The sequence below is a fragment of the Podarcis gaigeae genome (genome assembly GCF_964106915.1).
Source record: "Podarcis gaigeae genome assembly, chromosome: 2".
Taxonomy (NCBI): Eukaryota; Metazoa; Chordata; class Lepidosauria; order Squamata; family Lacertidae; genus Podarcis; species Podarcis gaigeae.
In genome coordinates, this window is record NC_139679.1 from 97,533,405 (window position 1) to 97,552,742 (window position 19,338).

General features: G+C 40.1%; 1 protein-coding gene across 32 annotated transcripts in view; it reads left to right on the forward strand.

The window, feature by feature from the left end:
• Positions 1-19,338, forward strand: part of FOXP1 (forkhead box P1) — a 538,949-nt gene that overhangs the window by 305,260 nt on the left and 214,351 nt on the right. For 2 of the 32 annotated variants that reach the window (XM_083723847.1, XM_083723846.1), the window contains one exon: positions 12,583-12,661. The exons of the other annotated variants lie outside the window; for them this stretch is intronic. In XM_083723847.1, coding sequence (XP_083579973.1) covers positions 12,629-12,661 — 33 coding nt within the window. In that variant the 5' untranslated portion in view covers positions 12,583-12,628. The remainder of the gene's footprint in view (positions 1-12,582; positions 12,662-19,338) is intronic. 32 annotated transcript variants of the gene reach the window in all.

The following is a 19,338-nucleotide window of genomic DNA, read 5'->3' on the forward strand; positions in this document are numbered from 1 at the left end:
ACAAGTTAGAACGTGATAACCACTACACTACAGATAACCAGCTCGAATGTGATAACCACTACACTACAGAAACAGACTTGAAAAAGAAGTTGCTGAATTACAATTTATCACTAAACTGAAAACTATGGAGAGACCTGGTCTTAATAGAGATATTGGATTCCTGTCTCATTACATAGGCTAATCATCTGCATACTACCCCTTGCTTTTTCCTGTAGGACTAATTGCAGTCGTTAACAGTCGTCAACAGGTTTACCATACCCATTGAGACAATCGCCCATCTCCCACTACCCTCCCACTATATATAAGCGTCTGGTGACTCGGTGTATCTGAAGAAGTGTGCATGCACACGAAAGCTTATACTGAGAACAAACTTAGCTGGTCTCTAAGGTGCTACTGGACAATCTTTTAATATATTTTGTCAGAATCTGCCTTTGTTATAAATGTTGAGAATAATCAGCCTACAGTAACTCAGTAACAACAATCATGTTGGTCACCACACATCCCAATGAAGCCTTCAGTAGATAATTGAATCATGAGTGAGGCTACCCATGTTGAAGACTGGAGTAGCCTAGGGGAGCTCCTTGTTCTTAGAAAGATGTGAAGCTTAGACACTGGAGAACAGGACAGAAGCTTTGACAAGGAAATGAGATGCCTCAGAGTGTTCTGGGAGCATCAAATTGCTGGAGGGAAGCATCACATCCTATGAAGTATGTATTAAAAGATCAGCATGGCTGGCTGTTTTAGGTCATGCTGGACCACAGAAAATATGACCATGATAATAACAAAGCGTAGAATTCTGGTTGGGATTTTTGTGCATGTACGGAGGCATGCAGCTTTCAGTTGCTTTAAAAATATCTAGCATTGGCCATAATATTTGGACAAGTTTCCTTTCTCAGTTCTTGCAAAGTTTTAGGGAAACATCTGTTATTTAAAATGGTTGTTTTACAGCCAGTCAGGTATTTGGATCATTAAGTATTGTTATGGTTTCAAAAAGGAGAGGTGGAGAAATTGGAGTAGGCATTATAATAGGAAGACCTGAAAAGCTGTGTTGCTCAGCAGCAGAAACACAAACTTCTTTTCAATGATAAACTGTTCCGCTTTGATGCCATAGATTTAAATGGTGACAAACTCAATCCAACATTCTTTTTAACATTTAGGAGCCCGTGCTTTGTGGATGGGTTAAGCTACGCTGGTTGCAGATTTATTTGCCAGAATGTCAAGAGGAAAAGGTCATTATGTGGACAGATGTGCACAGATATTTTGCAAGTGTGCTTGCATTTATTGGCAAGCTAGTGGTCAGCTGGCAAAATTGGTAGTGTATGTATAATGTAAATCAGGGGTCAGCAACCTTTTTCAGCCATGGGCCGGTCTACCGTCTCTCTGACCATGTGTTGGGCTGGACTATATTTTGAAAAAAAATAATGAACAAATTCCCATGCCCCACAAATAACCCAGAGATGCATTTTAAATAAAAGGACACATTCTACTCATGTAAAAACACACTGATTCCCGAAACGGCCGTGGGCCAGATTGAGATGGCAGTTGGGTCGCATCCGGCCCACGGGCCTTAGGTTGCCTACCCCTGATGTAAATCTTATCATTTCCCTGGAGTATATATTTTTAGGTAGTGTTCACATTGCTTGATAAAATGGTTAGGAGACGAGTGCTTTTATGACAACATAGAATAGTTACATATGCAAGCAGTGCATAGAGGAACAAGATGAAAGTTTACGCAGAGAAATAACACTTCATATAGGAAACTGTTTCTTTCATCGTTTTGTGTTTGAACTGCAGCTTGATGTAGTTATGAAGAGTCACTCATGTTGTTTTGAAAACTTAAGTTAAATATCTGCCTTAATATGTGTACTCATGGTTTAGTTCAGAACAATACAAATGAAGTTGTGTGCATGATGTTTCATTGACACACCCCTAAAGTAATAATGAATAATCTGGCATACTCTTACTTTTCCATAACTTTAAGGCTGGAAGTAAGTGTGTGTGTACACATTGCACATGTCATAAGTCCTGCTGAATGTAATGTTCAATATTTAACACTGTCCCATTCATAGATTTCAGGGGCATTCTGTGGATAATTTGTCCAAAAAAAGGAGCACTATCTGGATTCTATGTTCATGAATGTTGCAGAGGTGACATTCAAGTCTTGAAGTTGCAGAATATATTTGAATAAAGAAGTTAATTCAGAAGATACATGATATATTGTCATACCCAGCCACTGCCAAATTGTGTAGGGAGGAGATAAAGTTTTTGATGTAGTAAATGAGGCCAAAGGCACAGCAAAGTCATGGGTAAGACTGGGGAAGACTGGAGGTGAGGGCAGTCAGAGACTTAGGGCTGGATCCAAATATGTGCCTACTGAAGGAGGTGGATGGAAGGTGACTTTCACACCATCTCCTACCCTGGGCATTACCCCTTGAAAGAACTCTCCTGTCAGAGTTTATGGTCAGAAAAGGTGCCTCTCTCTGATCTCTCCCTTCTCCTACAGCCCACCCCATTCTTTAGGCTTGCCTGAACTTTAGGGGAGAGAAGGGGGTGGAATAATCACCTTCCACTCACCCCTTTTATGGGCAGATTAAGTAACTTGGAGGACCAGTTTTCACTCACTAACTTTTCCTTGTGACTGAAATGGTGGTTGATGATGTGAAGGAATCTTTTCTCCCCATACATTCTTCAGGGCTGGCTCTAGAGTATATTTTTGCTGTTGGGTTTTCATGAGTGGGATTGCTTTTCCGGTAGTGAATAATTTGAGAGGGAACCATTACCCACATTGACAACAGAAAGGAATTTGTTCCTTCCATCATTGTTTCCAGTTATGCGCTTGCAAAGCAGACCCTTCCATGCCTTTGGGCAACGCTGGTACATGGAAGTGGATGGGGAATTGTACCAGCAAAGCAGTCTTACTGCACTTGCCTTTACCCCTCAAGTTTTCTGATCACTCGATGTTGAATGGAAGGTAACATGATATCTTTTTAGTCATTCAAATCTAATAACTTTTAATCTGAAGGTTAAGTAGTGGTATATAAACTAAGACATGATAATATCAATTTTATGTTCACTGAAGGGCACAATATACCTCTTTCAGTAGATAGAAAAATGTGTGTAAAATGTCTTTTGCTTCTCAGGAGAGATTCTGTCTCAGAGAACTTAGAAATATAAAAGCAGCACAATGACAGAAATTAAAAATCTCATTAAGGTAGATACTGTTTTTGTCTCTTTTTGTTTTTTAGATCTCTGATTTATTTCAGTAAAAAGCACAGTCCATTAGGTAGATTTTTTTTAAAAAAAATGCCCTTTTATCTTATTTGTACTACATTGACACTATCAAGGCTTGAGGCTACAATCAGAGTTTTCATTTTGTATTTTTATCTGTGTAGGTATAAGGTGTGTTCACATGTTTGGAGCCATGTATTTAATATTTTCAAAGGATGCATTTCCCCTTTAAAAAGAAAGAAAAACAACTGTGAAAACTTTTAAAGACTTAATTTAAACCATTACAGGAAAATATGATGGTAATAGAGAAGTGAAAGAAAGCTTGTCAGTATTTATTATATTTGAAGTTCCTAATAATAGGTGAAAATGCAGGGGTTTGTAAGTTTTTTTTTCTACACTACATTTTCATAGACATATTCTCCCCTCCCCCACACTTCCCTTTTTTAAAATATACATTTTCCAATCATCTTTCTCATGAAAATAAGAATGAGTTAAAGATACTGCCCAGCATAGGTTACACCCATAAAAAAGCACCCATGAATGTAAGCTATGTTAACTGAAGGGGTACTTTTAAGTTACATCAAATATATTATTACAGAATGGTTTGCTCAGTTTGATCTTAAATAATTACAGGAGATCATTTCAAATGTCATATGGAAATTACAGGTCAGAGTTCGGGAACCTGTGGCCATCTACTTGTTGCTGGACTAAAACTCCCCTTGTCCTTGAGCATTGGCCATACTTGCTTGGGCCAATTTCCCAGTTTCCCCATACCTGCTATAGTATAACCGGGCAGTGGACTTTGTGGGTGGGTGGGGAGCTGTGTTGCTCCCTTGACCTCTCATTAGTCATGTTGCAGATTACTGGGAGAAACAAGGCAGCATTAAGGTTGGTGTAATACAAAGGTTAGGTGAACACCACCACACTTCCCGCTATTGAGAGTTTCATCTAAGGCCTGGTAAATTCTCAGATGCATTGTCTGTGGGGCTGCCTTGAAGACTGGATACTTCAGTTAATATTCAATTCAGCTGCTAGGCTTCTAACAGGGACCAGCTACATAGAATGTATCCAGGCAGTACTTAAACTGGCTGCTGGACTGTTTCCACTGACAATTCAAAATGCTGTTCATTAGCTTGCTATTGTTGTTTAGTCATTTAGTCGTGTCCGACTCTTCATGACCCCATGGACCAGAGCACGCCAGGCACTCCTGTCTTCCACTGCCTCCTGCAGTTTGGTCAAACTCATGCTAGTGGCTTCGAGAACACTGTCCAACCATCTCGTCCTCTGTCGTCCCCTTCTCCTTGTGCCCTCAATCATCAGGGTCTTTTCCAGGGAGTCTTCTCTTCTCATGAGGTGGCCAAAGTATTAGAGCCTCAGATTCAGGATCTGTCCTTCCAGTGAGCACTCAGGGCTGATTTCCCTAAGAATGGATAGCTTTGATCTTCTTGCAGTCCATGGGACTCTCAAGAGTCTCCTCCAGCACCATAATTCAAAAGCATCAATTCTTTGGCGATCAGCCTTCTTTATGGTCCAACTCTCATTAGCTATAAAGCCCTAAATGACTCTGGGTCCTCCCTGCTTGAAAGGCCCTTTTTTCTGCCTAGGTCTCCCAAAACCCATTGTTCATCATGAGTAGTGCTTCTCTGAGTCTCTGCTCCATCTGACGTTAGGTAGGTCGTGACTGGGGAGAGAGGGCTTTATCAGTCATGGAAACTTGCACTTAGTATGCTATCCTAAGAGAAACTTGTGCAGTACCGATGTTGATCTCATTTCAGTGCCAAGTAAATACTTTTCTTTAGTGCACCCAGGCCATGTTTTACAATTGCTTTTTAGCATTCACTTTATAGCTGTATTGGGTTTTAATGTCTACTGCTGCTGTATTTCTTAATACTTTATATCACATTTTGTTGTTTCAAATCATTTGTGTTCCTGAGAATCATACACTGAAGAATCGGTGCAGTGCTTAAGAGAAGCTAACTAGTATTTATATTGTATACTCAAAACATTTGGTGTATACTGTACATTAAGATAAGATAGTCAACATTAATTATTATTGCCCTATACTACAGATGAGTTGCAGGTGGCTCTGAGACTGATGGATCCTTACATACAACTTAGGAACCCTAGGGCAGTAGCAGCGGTTGGGGAAGCAAGCTGTAGAGGAAGAATTAAGCACCCCTTGCTTTCTCTGCCACTCCACTCCATTTCCCCCCTCCTGAAGCTGCTTTTGCTCAAATAGCTATGTGGGACAGCTTCAAAGCTTAAGCTCCAAGTTGAGCTAAATTAAATTAATTTTGTCTGTGAACATAACATTCCAGTAGTCTATTCAGCCATCCAGTGGACAGCTGGGTCTGCCTGACTATTCGCCACTCGGAACAGCTTCACTTGGTAAGTCAGCATATATGTACTAGAAACCATAAAATTCTGTTTCTGTAAAAGAAAATAGTATTCCCTCTGTAAATTGTAAATTGTGAAGCCCTCATGAATAGCTCATTTCACACTGCTTTTAAATTTAAACTTGATTCACACTTGCTCATTTTCATGCTTCACGGCCCAGGTAAACCAAATATTTCTTGTCAATTAAAACGTACAAAAATAGAATTATTATTTTTTCAGGCTTCACGTTGTAAATGTAATTTGAGCATTACCATCTGTGGCACTACTTTGTGCATTTTGAAGCCATTATGATTCTCTGTTTTAAGAAATACTAAAAATATTCATAACCTGCTTGAATAGCGAAATATATATATATATATATTTATGTATTATGGGTGTCTTCAGGTGATTTTGCTTTTCTTTTTTCTTTTCTTTCCAAGTCACATCTTTTTCAGTCATGAGGGCTTGCTCACATACATGCTTGTTCATCACTCGGTGGCTGCAGTATCAGCTGACGTATTTATGTGTAAAACAGAAGATCAGGTAACACAGGCAAAGCTTTCACATAACCTTCACCTACAGTGCTTCTCATTGGAGGCAATTCAGCTGTTCAGCTAGGAGTCTTTGAATAATATGTAAATCACTGTAAGGGTTTGAAATACAGGGGCACATGGTTAGATCCAGTTCTGTCCCTCTCTTAGATCAAGTGGATGCTCCCTTCAGCGGACCAGGGAAGAAAGGCAGTGTTCATATAGTCTCACAAACCCCTGAATACCCAACACCACCTCCCCAGCTGTTCCAAATCGCCCCCTAACCCTTTACAGGCAATGTGGGTTTTTTTCGGACGGAGGGTGCAGTTGGATACAGCCCTTCGACCACAGTTCTATACGTACTTACTCAGAGGTGACTTCCGCTGCTGTTGATGGTGCTAACTCCCTAGTAAGTATATACAAGGCTGCACTCTAGGTCTGTCTGAAGGAGCCCGTAGTGTGTTGTACTTTGCTACCACCACAACTTTCAACAAGCTGGGTTTCCTAATTTGTCCAAAATTTGGGGGCTATGGAGTTGTTTGTTTATTTTGAGTATTTTTTAAAACCTTTGCCTAAGAGTCATTGACTTACTGGATGGGATTGGTTGGTTCTCATACACTTTTATGATGGTGGAGCGCAATGCTGTTCCAACAGGGGGGAATATGTAGCGTTGTAGTAATGTCTGTGTAGTGATGGGTTTCCACCAGCAGCCTTTTTTCAGTTACTCACACACTGGGACCCTTCAGTAACTGCCCATATGGCTGTACTCCCTGGATGCCCTGCATGAAGGCAGGGGAGGTGGTTTGCCATTGACTAGACCCCTGGGAGATTTCAAAGGCCCCATCATGTATCTTCTTCCTGTTCTGATTGGAATGGCATTTCTTGATTCTCTTTCTGGGGCAGGTTGTCTGCTTGCCCAATTGGTGGTTGTTTGCAGGATACGTGTTTTTGTTGTTGCTGTGGTTTTCAAACCAATGCGTGGAGAAATTATGAATGTTTTTTGCTATATACGTCCACACTAAGAAAGGATCTGTGGTCCCTTCTAGATGGTCTGTTGTCATTTTGTGGGATGGCCATGCATGTACTGGGTGAATGAGCTCATAGAATGTATGGGCATTATTACTGTTTTCTTGCACGGCCAGTGTGGAAGCATCATCAACAAGCAACTTGTGGTTCATGGGTTGCAGTGGTTTACAAAGGAGTCTGTCGCTGCAAGAACCAGTTGGTGCTGCTACTGTTGTTTCTGTAGCCGCTGTTGTGCTCTAGACTTTTCTGCTTGTAAAGCATTGGATGACAGCTATGATATGCCAGTGTTGTAGAGGCTGCCAGCATTGCAGAACCATAGGATTCTCCTGCCTATGTGCATAAAAAGGTAAAGGGACCCCTGACCATTAGGTCCAGTCACGGACGACTCTAGGGTTCTGGTGCTCATCTCACTATATAGGCTGAGGGAGCCGGCATACAGCTTCCGGGTCATGTGGTCAGCATGACTAAGCCGCTTCTGGCGAACCAAAGCAGTGCATGGAAATGCCGTTTACTTTCCCGCCAGAATGTTATTAGAAGAGATTCTGCACATGCACCATTCTCAGTTTTCTGAAGCTATCTGTCTATATCAGTGTGGCCAAACTTGGCCCTCCGCTGTTTTTGGACTACAACTCCCATCATCTCTAGCTAACAGGACCAGTGGTCAGGGATGATGGGAATTGTAGTCCCAAAACAGCCGGAGGGCCCAGTTTGACCACCACTGGTCTATATAAATGCAAATCACTGATCCTGAATCTCAGTGACATACAGGGCTAGGATAAGATTTAATCCAGCACTAACTAGGCACTGAGTGGGAGGCAGGCAACCCATCACCCTTACCTGATGGCTACTGTTGCTGATGGGTGGCTAGCAGTGGGGTAGGAGGCTGCTTTCATTTCCATACAGTGCTCTGTTACCACTACTAGCCTGCACAGTGATGTACAAGCTGTCCCACATCGTCACTCTGCTAATGAGTTAAGAAAAAAACTAGAAGTTTAACAACAACAACAACAAAAATTGTTCTGCAGTAAAATACCCTTTCACAAAAATGAAAATAAAAACACTATCTAGGTTTTGGAAAATTGTGAACTTATTAAATTTTGTATTTGTCTTATTTATAGTAATTTAAAATGTAGTTTAAAATGTAACTTAACATTCTGTTTGTTTAAAATTCTGGAAATATGCTGCTGTGTTCTGATCTGGAAATTATTGTATCAGGGAATGTAGACCCACAAAATCATTCTCAATCCAGCAGAGGCAGCATCCATACGTACCCTGAATTATAGTAAAATGCATCCTTCCTTTGTAGCTGATTGTGTACAAATCAAACACTGATGGCATGAGGGTGGGAAATAACTCTGCAAGCTAAAACTCAGATGAAGGAGTACTACAAAAGCAGATGCCACTGATACTTGCATTATATACTGGCAAGTTTTCCTAATAAGGTCAGTAACAATCAAATCCTTCCATTGGGACTTCCAAACATCACTTTCCCAAGGCTGCAATCCTGCACACTTACCTTAGCGTAAGTCCCACTGAAGTCATCCAGAATAGCTGTCATTGATTGACAGGCATGAGGATTGACACACGGATTCACTATTGCATGGTACGTTTGAACTCCTTTCATAATAGGAAAGAAAAATACAGAATGAAATACACACACACCCATTTTTATCACAGAATTATTCACCAAGTTCTGCTGATTAGCAGAGACCTTTTGAAGCTACTTTACAGAGAGTTCTTTACTTTTAACTTGTGTGAAGACTGGATTATGAAGGCTTAGCAGTGATTAGCAATGTTTCTTTGCTCACAGAGGAGGATGCTTTTAATTCTTTCAAATGTTTTGTTAACTAGCTGTTTTTCTTCTACCCAGAATGCTAGTCCACAAATGAAAAGACAGTTGTTTGGCATAAACTATTAGAGATTTGTCTGAGTACTCTTGCAAGTATGCTAAAGGATTCATAAAGTACAAGCGAAAATATAAAGTTTTCTCCATAGGCAGGAAAATCTAGTTTCTGTTCTTTAATTTGCAAATTGTTGTCAGCTATGACATTTAGTGGTCTGCTGTTTATATGGACATCTGATTTTGTTCATGCCTGTGGAAACCTCCCCAATATCATAGACAAGGCAATGTAGATCAGCAAGGAAGCCTTACATGGAGTGAAAACAAAAATTACACATATCAGTCGTCATTAAAATTCACCATTTTGTCAATTTCTAAGGCTGCAGTCCTTCATCCACTTACCTGGGATTAAGCCCCATTGAACACAGTGGGTCATACCTCTGAATAGACACATAGAGGATTGTGCTGTAAGTAGATTGGGCTCAGCTGTCCTGTTTTCTACTGTGTTTCTATCAACAAATGTTAGCTCAAGATTGAAAAAAGATATGTGTGCCACATAATCATGAGTCATTCACAATTCTTCAAAGCTCATCACGTGGTTGAAAAATAGAATCACATGTGATGTGGTCAGATACTTCAGTGACAACTAGATTACCTGGATCCTGCCCACTGAAACCCATCATTCTTGGTGTACAAAACAATAAATATAGCATTATCTATAAGGAAAGTGGGATGGAAATATTAAATGAAGAAAAATGGCAGGAGGATGTTATAAAGATTAAATAAACTAAACAATTTTTTTATTTGTACCCTGGCCGGAGCTGGGCTCAGAGCGGCTAACATCATATAAGTGATATGATATGCATAAAAACAAGCAATCAATTGATTAAAATGCATCCTAAAATTAATTCAAATAAATTAAAATTAAAATTAAAACTGAACAAATGACAATCCTCAGATTAAAATTGAAAGCAGTTAATACTCGCCAGGACCAACTGTTTCCACTGATATTATAAGGACCTGTGAGCGGGCTGGGAAACCTCCTTTGTGCTTGTTCTTATAGAAAGAGAAAATGAGTCAGACTGAACCCTGACCAAAGGCCTGATGGAACAGCTCCATCTTGCAGGCCCTGCGGAAGGATGTCAAATCTCGCAGGACCCTGGTCTCTTGTGAGAGAGTGTTCCACCAGGCTGGGGCTATGGCAGAAAAGGCCCTGGCACTGGTCGAGGCCAGTCTAATCTCCCTGGGGCCTGGGATCTTCAGGGTGTTACTTCTAGACCATAATGTCCTCCATGGGGCACACCAGGAGAGGCGGCCACGTAAAAGGAATATTCAACAAGAAAATCCAGTCGCATGAGAGCTATTCTGGTGAGATGTTTTGAGTGTCAGAGATGGACTGAGGAAACTACGTTCAAAGTGTTACTTAGCCATGATGTTCACAGGGTGACCTTCAGCAGGTCCTTATCCCTAACCCTAACCTGTATCACAGGGCTGTTGTGAAAGTAAATTGGAATAAACCCCATGTCCTCCCTTTTTGTCCTTGGAAGACAGGTGTGTAAATCTTGGGACAGGATAGCTGGTTTGAAATTTTGCGAGTCAGGGCAAAGTGTAACAAAGAAATAGAATAAATCTTGTTTTCTGGGATTATTATTATTATTTAGTGTAGTAAAAGAATAGGAATTCCAAACTCCGACTCAGTGTTACTGCAGTGAAGTTGAATGACAGACATTAGTGAGTGGCAAGAACAAGTCCAAACAGATGTCAGTTTAACTCTCACATGTGCCATTTAGCTTTCATTTGTGCTGATGTACTTAATTCAACCTTTACACCCTGATCCTATGTTCATTAAATAAGGGCGAGTCAAAATATTTAAGCTGAATGCTTCCATCACCCCATAATGAGTAATCAGAGGTCGCTGTCTCTTGCCACCTCCCTGAGGTGCATGAGACAATAAGGGGGAGTAATCTGTGGTGGCATAGCAGGGCATTACTGATGTTAGCAGTTTCACACATTCAGACTATTAGCTACAGTTTCCACATGACTAATACCATGTTTAAATTCATTTGTAAGTCCTACTGATAGAATTGTAGAGTTGAAAGGGACACTGAGGGTCATCTATTCCAATCCCCTGTGATGCAGGAATCTCAACTAAATTATATATGACAGATGACCATCCAACCTCTGCTTAAAAACCCCCAAGGAAGGAGAGCCCACAACCCTCTGAGGGAGACCATTCCATTGTTGAACAGCTCTTTCCATCAGAAAGTTCTTCCTCATGTTTAGGTGGAATTTTCTTTCTTGCAACTTGATTGCAGAGGAGAACTTTTTTTAGTGGACTGAAAAAAAACATATGAGAATACTAGAGCTGGCGCCACAATTTGGTTCCATATGGTACATTTTGTTATTAGTAACTAGCTGATGGCTTGTTAACTTTGAATGGTGTTAAAAGAAAGGGCTGGAGAATGGTGCCTGGTGACTTCAGCCATTATGGATTAAGCCAACCCCTCTCCTCTTGTGGATTACGTTCCTTCACACGCTAACATGTGACAAAACGTTGAGGAGCTGGCCTGAATATATAGAGAAGAGCATTGATCTGGCTAGTTTCAGTAATCTGTAACAGTGCCGTGCATTAAATTTGCCATGCATAATTCCATATGCCTCGATATAAATAAGATAAACAAGATTTTAAACATAAATAGTTGATCAATCATATATATATATATACAGTGGTATCTCAGGTTAAGTACTTAATTCGTTCTGGAGGTCCGTACTTAACCTGAAACTGTTCTTAACCTGAAGCACCACTTTAGCTAATGGGGCCATCTGCTGTTGCCGCGCCGCCTAAGCATGATTTCTGTTCTCATCCTGAAGCAAACTTCTTAACCTGAAGCATTATTTCTGGGTTAGTGGAGTCTGTAACCTGAAGCGTATGTAACCCGAAGCGTATATAACCCGAGGTACCACTGTATATACACACACATATAATGATTTATCCCCAACAAATAAACTTCAGTGCGACTAATAGAGTTCTGTTGTTTAAAGTCCGAGAATGCAAATTGAAGAGTCCTTTAATTAACTTGAAAGTGGTAGTTTGGGCTCTGATACTTCTGAGCAGTGGTGCTGCAAGCCCTGGAATCCCTCAACCTATTCCTCGTTTCCTTGTCTGCTGTCTCTCATGCACCATATTTTTAGTCCCAGTTAATTGTTACATTTCCCAAGCTCAATTCTCCCTTGGCCCATCTTACGCCTCTCAGCCAGCCCTACCCACTTCAGTCTCAGATAGGCCCAAGGGACCTTTGCAAACAAGGCCTAAATATTTATATTTAAAGCTAAATTGAAGGCCTGTTTAAAAGGCAGGATTTGTTTGTTGCAATAAAACTTGTGTGTCTGCTGTGCACATATTTTTCCTAGGGTGTTCCTTTCAGTCTGCAGGAGATGAAGTTGGATTCTAATATAATGTTGGTAGTGCAGTATGAAGGACAGAGGAGGTAACAGAGAAGGCAACTTGCTAATGCAAAAGCAGTGTACTGAAAGTCACTTTTATTTCTTATTTATAATCTACATGCACACTCTGGATAATAGATGACAACGCTCATTCAGTACTTTAACTTCAAAGCAGAGAGAAGGCATGGATGACAGAGCTGGAAGCTGGAACACAAAGGTACTAACAACAAGAGAGAAAATGCCTGTTTACTGGATTGCATTTGTTAGCACGCTGTCTTCAGATATTGTTCCCCCAGGAATAGCGAGAATATGTGCTGCAAGAACAATGATTTAACATCTGAAAATGGTACTTAAAGAGTTTTCTGTCTGGTAGTAATGTGATGAAGGCTTCTGAATGGAACCTGGGGACTTCATTTCTTCTGTTTATCTATATGTCTCTCTGGTTTTAGTCAGCGGTAATTGCATATTTAACCCCTTAAATGGATATAACCCTCTCAGCACCGACCGTTCCCTCCCCCCCCTTTTGGTATCGCATCAGCTTACGCTACAGAACAGCTGTGCTGTTTGAATTCCCTGCCAAAACAGAAAACCTTTTGAGAAGTCAAAAAAAATTGGAAAAAGTTCTTTCCAGGTCTCTTATCTATTCATTTGGACTGGTGGGGTGGGGCACATTTGACTGTGGCCAATAGGAGTTATGAAAATTGTTTCAGTGTTATTCAATATAGCTGGGGGTCTTATAGAAAGGACAGAGTTCCAATAAAGAAATAAGTTGTAAATGGGTGCTCTAAAATCAACAGTATAAATTTGCTGCTTATCTCAGCAGTACGGCTCTTTGGAGCTTTCTCAATTAGGACTTGTTCTGGGGGGCTTGCTTAATAGCTTATGTGAAACAAATATTAGCATAATTTGTTTAATTATATCAAAACCCTTAATTCCTCCACGATGAGGAGGAAAAAATGTGTTCTTATGCAAAGAGTATATTTGCAATGAAAATTCCATTCAATTGGAATTAAAGGTGCTCTGAGAAAGCCATGAGATGGTAGCCAAGCTACTATAACAGTTTATTCTCATGGTATTTAAATTGACACCAGTGGGTATTTTTTTAATTAGTGCCTCTTTTAAATGTGCACTTGTCTATATCAGTCATTTTGGCAAATGTGACTCGTTCAAACAGTAGTAGTTGCTGTAGAAGAGGCCAGCACAGCCTGCAGGAATCAAAAGTTTCTGCAAGCTGTTGTCGACATGACCACATCTCATTAACTTAAAAAATGGAGATTATTTGCCTGAAAGCTTGATTTGACTAACAGTAATCAAATATTAGGCTCAACAGAGAAAGGGGAGGTGGGGGGATGGGGAGAAGAGAATCGAAGAGAAGCTTCGCTGTTGTGATCTGTATCATTAAGCGTTTGTGGTTTGTTTTAAATAGCTGTATAAGATTTCTGTTTTGACAAACATAACAGTGGAGGGGGTAGAAAAGAGTAACAAATAGACATATGGCTTTGAAAATAATCTCAGGTTGGTTTTATTTTACATTCTGACATGTTAACTATGAAGTTTGCCAGAAAGGAATATGATTTCGCTGTGGTTTCTTTCATTAAGTAGACAGAATTAATTAGCCTACGTAGTTTCCCTATGAATGATTAAAGTTTAAGTGCTGGAAATCAGTTGTCTTACACTTATCTTTCTCCTTTTTTCATCTGCTAAATAGGCATGAACCTCAAATTTATACCCTAGGTTCATTTTATTGTTTTAACTAAATATGATGAAGTAGGTTGTAAAATTGTGCATAAAATCAGCCAAAATAGAAAGCTGCCTTTCTTATCTCACACATTTGTTAAATAGCTTGTTAGTTCAATTAAGTATCTAGGAGCTAAATCTCTTTTGGGCAATAATTAAGGTATTTCAACTGCATTTAATTCCATAAGACTAGTATATTACGGCTTTGGGGATTTCACATTAAACAGGAAGCGATGGTATATTTTAGTGTAAACTGTGGTGTGCATCATTTAAGGGGGGCAGTTAAACAAAAGAAGATAAAGTCTTGTGTGTGTGTGTGTGTGTTGTGTTTTATGTCTCTGAACTGAGAACATGTGCTGCATTTTAGTAAAGGAACATGAGCCTTGAATGTAAGTAACTGGTTTTTGCATTAGGTACTCCCTGGAGGTAGCAGAAAAATATCATGTCCCTGCATGAAATGCGAATGTGAAATCTACCAGAAAGAAATATTTATGACCATTTTATGCTTGATTAGACTTGGATGACATCTGTTAGAAGACAGGGACTGGACAAAGAGAGAGACGCTTGAGGGCAAATGTTAACAGAGTTGTTTAGATGATGCTGGGGCAGAAGCGTCCATTTACTGCCAGGCAAAACATAGGAATTGTGTTAGCAAAGAGTGCAGCTGACAAGAATTCACTCTGATGGAGATACTCTATGCTGCTCAGCTAAAATAGCAAAATGCAGCTGTTGATACTCGCCATGTTGCCACAATTTATTGCCAGGTATCTCAGCTAAGCACAGATACCATAACTTTACAGAGGCAGATATGTTAACGGAGTTATACCAACGGCAGTCTGTCATATTATTACTATTTTTATTTATTTTTTAAAAAGATAACACAGACCCATTTTCTCAAGTGGCAGTTTTTAACTGGGCACTCTACAGATGGCAAAGGAGCAATTTGAAGTGTTTCTCCTTTTTTGAAATTCTATTTGAAACACACAGCACTGAAATTTCCAATCTAATTGTTCCCATTCCATTACTTTTTACAAAAAAGAAAACAAAACCAACTCACACTTTTGCTCCCTAACCTGCGACCTTACTGTTTTTTTGTGAATGGGACCAGTCCCTTGGGCTGGATTTCACATTTCGTTTGAAATTGAGGGGCCGGGTTCTGACCTCATGTATACTGATGTAAAACCTGGGTTTTGTCACCAAAGCGGCTACTGGCATTATGCCAGAGAAAGCAGATTGAAACTGGACTCAGTTGTTGAATCTTTTTAACTGGTCTGGGTACAAGACGCTGAAATTACTGAATACATATGCAGCTGTTAACTGTTGTGTGTTTCAGAACAAAACGTGTAAACCCTGCTTGCTTAAAAGTTCTGTCTTGTGGAGGAGAGGTATGGACTCTCTCTCTCTCTCTCTCTCTCTCTCTCTCTCTCTTTCTCTCTCATATTCTGGTTTCCTTCCCAGCTTCTTTTCCTGTAAAAAAACAACTGCTCTGTCTGGAATGCTTATGGGAAATGTGATTTTGTTTTTGTTTGCAGCAGCTCCGTTGTTTTGATTTTGTCTGTGCTGTATGGAAAACAGTACGTCACTTGGAGTGGGTGTTTTGTCTATTGGCCATTTGGCTATTGCACATACATTTCTCATACTTATCACATGATGACAAGGGAACTCAAATGGCATCGTTTTTCCAGTTGGATTTGGCTTTTGAGTTTAATAATAGTGAAAGGAAAACAAACATTAATAGATGTAGCTGTTTTTATATGGCTCCCTTGCTGATAGACTACTCTGGGGCTTCCCCCTCCCCAGCCACAGCTAAGGGGCTATTTAGACAAAGGTCAGATGAAAACATATATCACTCTCCCTAATAAACTGATATGGATGATGTCACACGTTTTGCATATAGTAGTGAAAAATGGTAACTTAAGTAGGAAAACCCATAAAAAGGCAATAAACAATTTTAATATCATTAGTATGATTAGTTTATGGGACTTTTACCTGGGCTTTTAGGCTGTAGGTAGCATAAGCTGCCTTAATAAATGTCCTTTAATTAAAAATGATTTAAAATAAATTTCTGAGTTGAAAACATAATACAGTATCCCCCAAGCTTTACCTAAAACTGATGACTGCAAAGATTTAAATGTAGGCTGTATTAATTCAGGCTAAGGTTTTTATCTTATTTTTTAAAGCATGGTGGGGGGGGTGCCTGTTTGAATCTATGGAATTCCACTAAGACTAGATAATTTTATATGTAGTACAGAACAGGAAAGTATTATTAATTTTTCAATTTCTTTCTGTAGATATCTAATAATTGTACCCCTGGACTGCCAACGGCTCCCATTAAAGATTTAAAAAGCAAAAGAAAGGTGGATTCAAAAAGATGGTATTTTGGATTAAATAATGTAAAATAACTGCAGGGCAGTAGAAAGCTATTGGCAAAATAAAATCCTGGTGTACATTTTTTGCTTGAAATGCACTTAAATACTGACACAGTTGCATGCATCATGTCACAACCAGGTGGAAGCTTGTTGTGGGGGCGGGGAGTGGGTCCTGTGTGACTGTCTGCTCAGAGTTATAAGGTAAAATGTATTTTTGCCCTCCAGGCAATTTTTATAATAAGGGTGTGGCATGCCATAAATGTGCAACAGTTTGCAAATGTGGCACATGCACTCATCACAGAAATATATTATTAATTGGTGGAAGATAAATACCAGGATTTCCCTTTTTAATTATATGCTATTTCCTGAGAGGTCTTATTTTTTGGGTTTGTGAAAAAGAAGACACATACAGATACAGCAGATTTTTATTTTTTCAAATAAACCTTTTTTTAAAAAAAATGAAGAAAAAGGATGTTTTCAGCATGCTCACACAACAAATGCATCCAAGGCAGTTAGAATGGCCCAGCTGTACCCCTCCTTTCTTTCTCTGCACTGTCTTTATCACTTTGCTCAGTTCCACATAATAACATCTTCATCTGAGATTGCTGTGGCACAGGGGAACTGCATTTGTTGATCAAATTTGGCTGGATAACACTGTGATCTCGTATCCTGAAGTGCGGAGATGTGCCTGGAATATGCAAGCACAAAGCTGGCCTCTTGATTGATTGATTCTGCCTGTCACAGAACAAGATAACTGGATCAGTAAATACCCTGTGCACTTCAACTTCATCTACACAATCAAAAGTGAGGGCAACGTGGGGCTGAAAAACACACTAAAGCATGATGGGGGAATATATGCATTTGTCAGTGATAGCCAGAAACTTCCCAATGATAGAGGGAACAGAAATTCATTGCGTGTGTTCATACATGAGCAACAGTGGACATTATACTAATTCCTGAATAGCTGCCAGAGGTCTGATCAGTTCCTTCTTTCCTCCCTCCTCCTTCCCAACCCCCAGCCGCTACTAGTGTTACTCTGTTGGGATCAAGGTTTCAGCTGAATGGATTTCTCTCAGTGTAAAACTGGAATTAGTGCCACAGTGATGAAATAGGCTCTGGGGTTATTTTGTGCCTTCTGTAGCTTAGGTTCATGCTTTTGATCAGCAAAAGTTACAGTGTTGGAGACTCTTTAATATATGGGATGTTTTGGATGACTAGCAATATTAAAATTGTGTTTTTAACCTTTTATGGATGTGATACTTAAGGTTGCGTTTCCCGCCCCATGTGTCCATAAAACATTTTCACAAAACCTACTTCCTGTGCAGTCTGCCACACAAATGCTTTGTTCTGCCCCAGATGAATTGGGCCTGGGGTTGGGGTGGGTAGGATGAGTGGTGCTTAGGTCTTCAGTGGTTCATTGGAATGAATGGATTATAGCTCCATATCTAGAAAGCCTAGTGCAGTATCTGAGGAAGGTCAAGTTTTACTAAAAGACATGACTTCCACAGAGACCTGCTACCAGAAGGCTCAAACCAGGGTATCTTGCAACAGGATCAATGCCCCTCTTTGTGATTCAGACCACAGAGTGCTTAGGATCTGATTCCTGCTGCTCTGCAGAGGTGTTCTGGAAGTTGTTCTGCAACTTGCCAGCCCAGCTGGATCAGATAATTAGGAACCTTGCTGGATTCGGATCATTCTAGCCTCAGGCTTAGTTCCTCACTCTAAGCAGCTTGCCAGCCAGAATAGTTGCTCCTCAGACTCATTATGCTTTATCCCACCCCATTATCGCTTCCCCATTTCCCCCATAGTTGTAATTTTCATAGAATCATAGAATTGAAAGGGACCCCAAGGGTCATCCAGTCCAACCTCCTGCAACACAAGAATCTCAGTTAAAGCATCAATGACAAATGGCTAACCAACCTCTGCTTAAAAACCTCCAATGAAGAAGAGTCCACAACCTCCCAAGGGAGACCATTGCGCTGTCAAACAGCTCTTACTCTCAAAAAGTTGTTCTTGATGTTTAGTTGGGATCTCCTTTCTTGCAACTTGAGGCCATTCGTTCGAGTCCTATCCTCCAGAGCAGGAGAAAACAAGCTTGCTCCATCTTACATGTGACAGCCCTTAAGATATTTGTTGATGGCTATCATATCTCCTCTGTCTCCTTTTCCAGGCTAAACATACCTAGTTCCTTTGACCGTTCCTCATAACGTTTGGTTTCCAGACCCTTGATGATCTATCTGGGTTGCCCTCCTCTGCACGCATTCCAGCTTGTCAATATTCCTCTTAAATTGTGCTACCAAGAACTGGACACAATCTTCCAAGTGTAATCTGACCAAGGCAGAATAGAGTGGGACTATTACTTCCCTTGATCTGGACACTATACTTCAGTTGATGCAGGCTAGAATAGTATTAGCTTTTTTTGTTGCTGCATCACATTGTTGGCTCATGTTAAGCTTGTGGTCTACTAAGACCCCTAGACTCTTTTCTCCTGTAGTACTGGCAAGCCTGGTAACCTTCATCTTGTATTTGTGTAGCTACATGTGTAGAACCTGACATTTTGACCCTATTGAAATTCATTTTGTTAGTTTGGACCCAGTTCTCCAATCTGTTGAGGTCATATTGAATCCCAATTCTGTCTTCTGCAGCATTTGCTACACCTTCCAATTTGTTGTCATCTATGAATTTAATGAGTATCCCCTTAATTCCTTTGTCCAAGTCGTTTATAAAGACATTGAACATCAATGGGCTCTGGACAGAACCCTGCAGCGCCCTGTCACTTTTTTTCAGG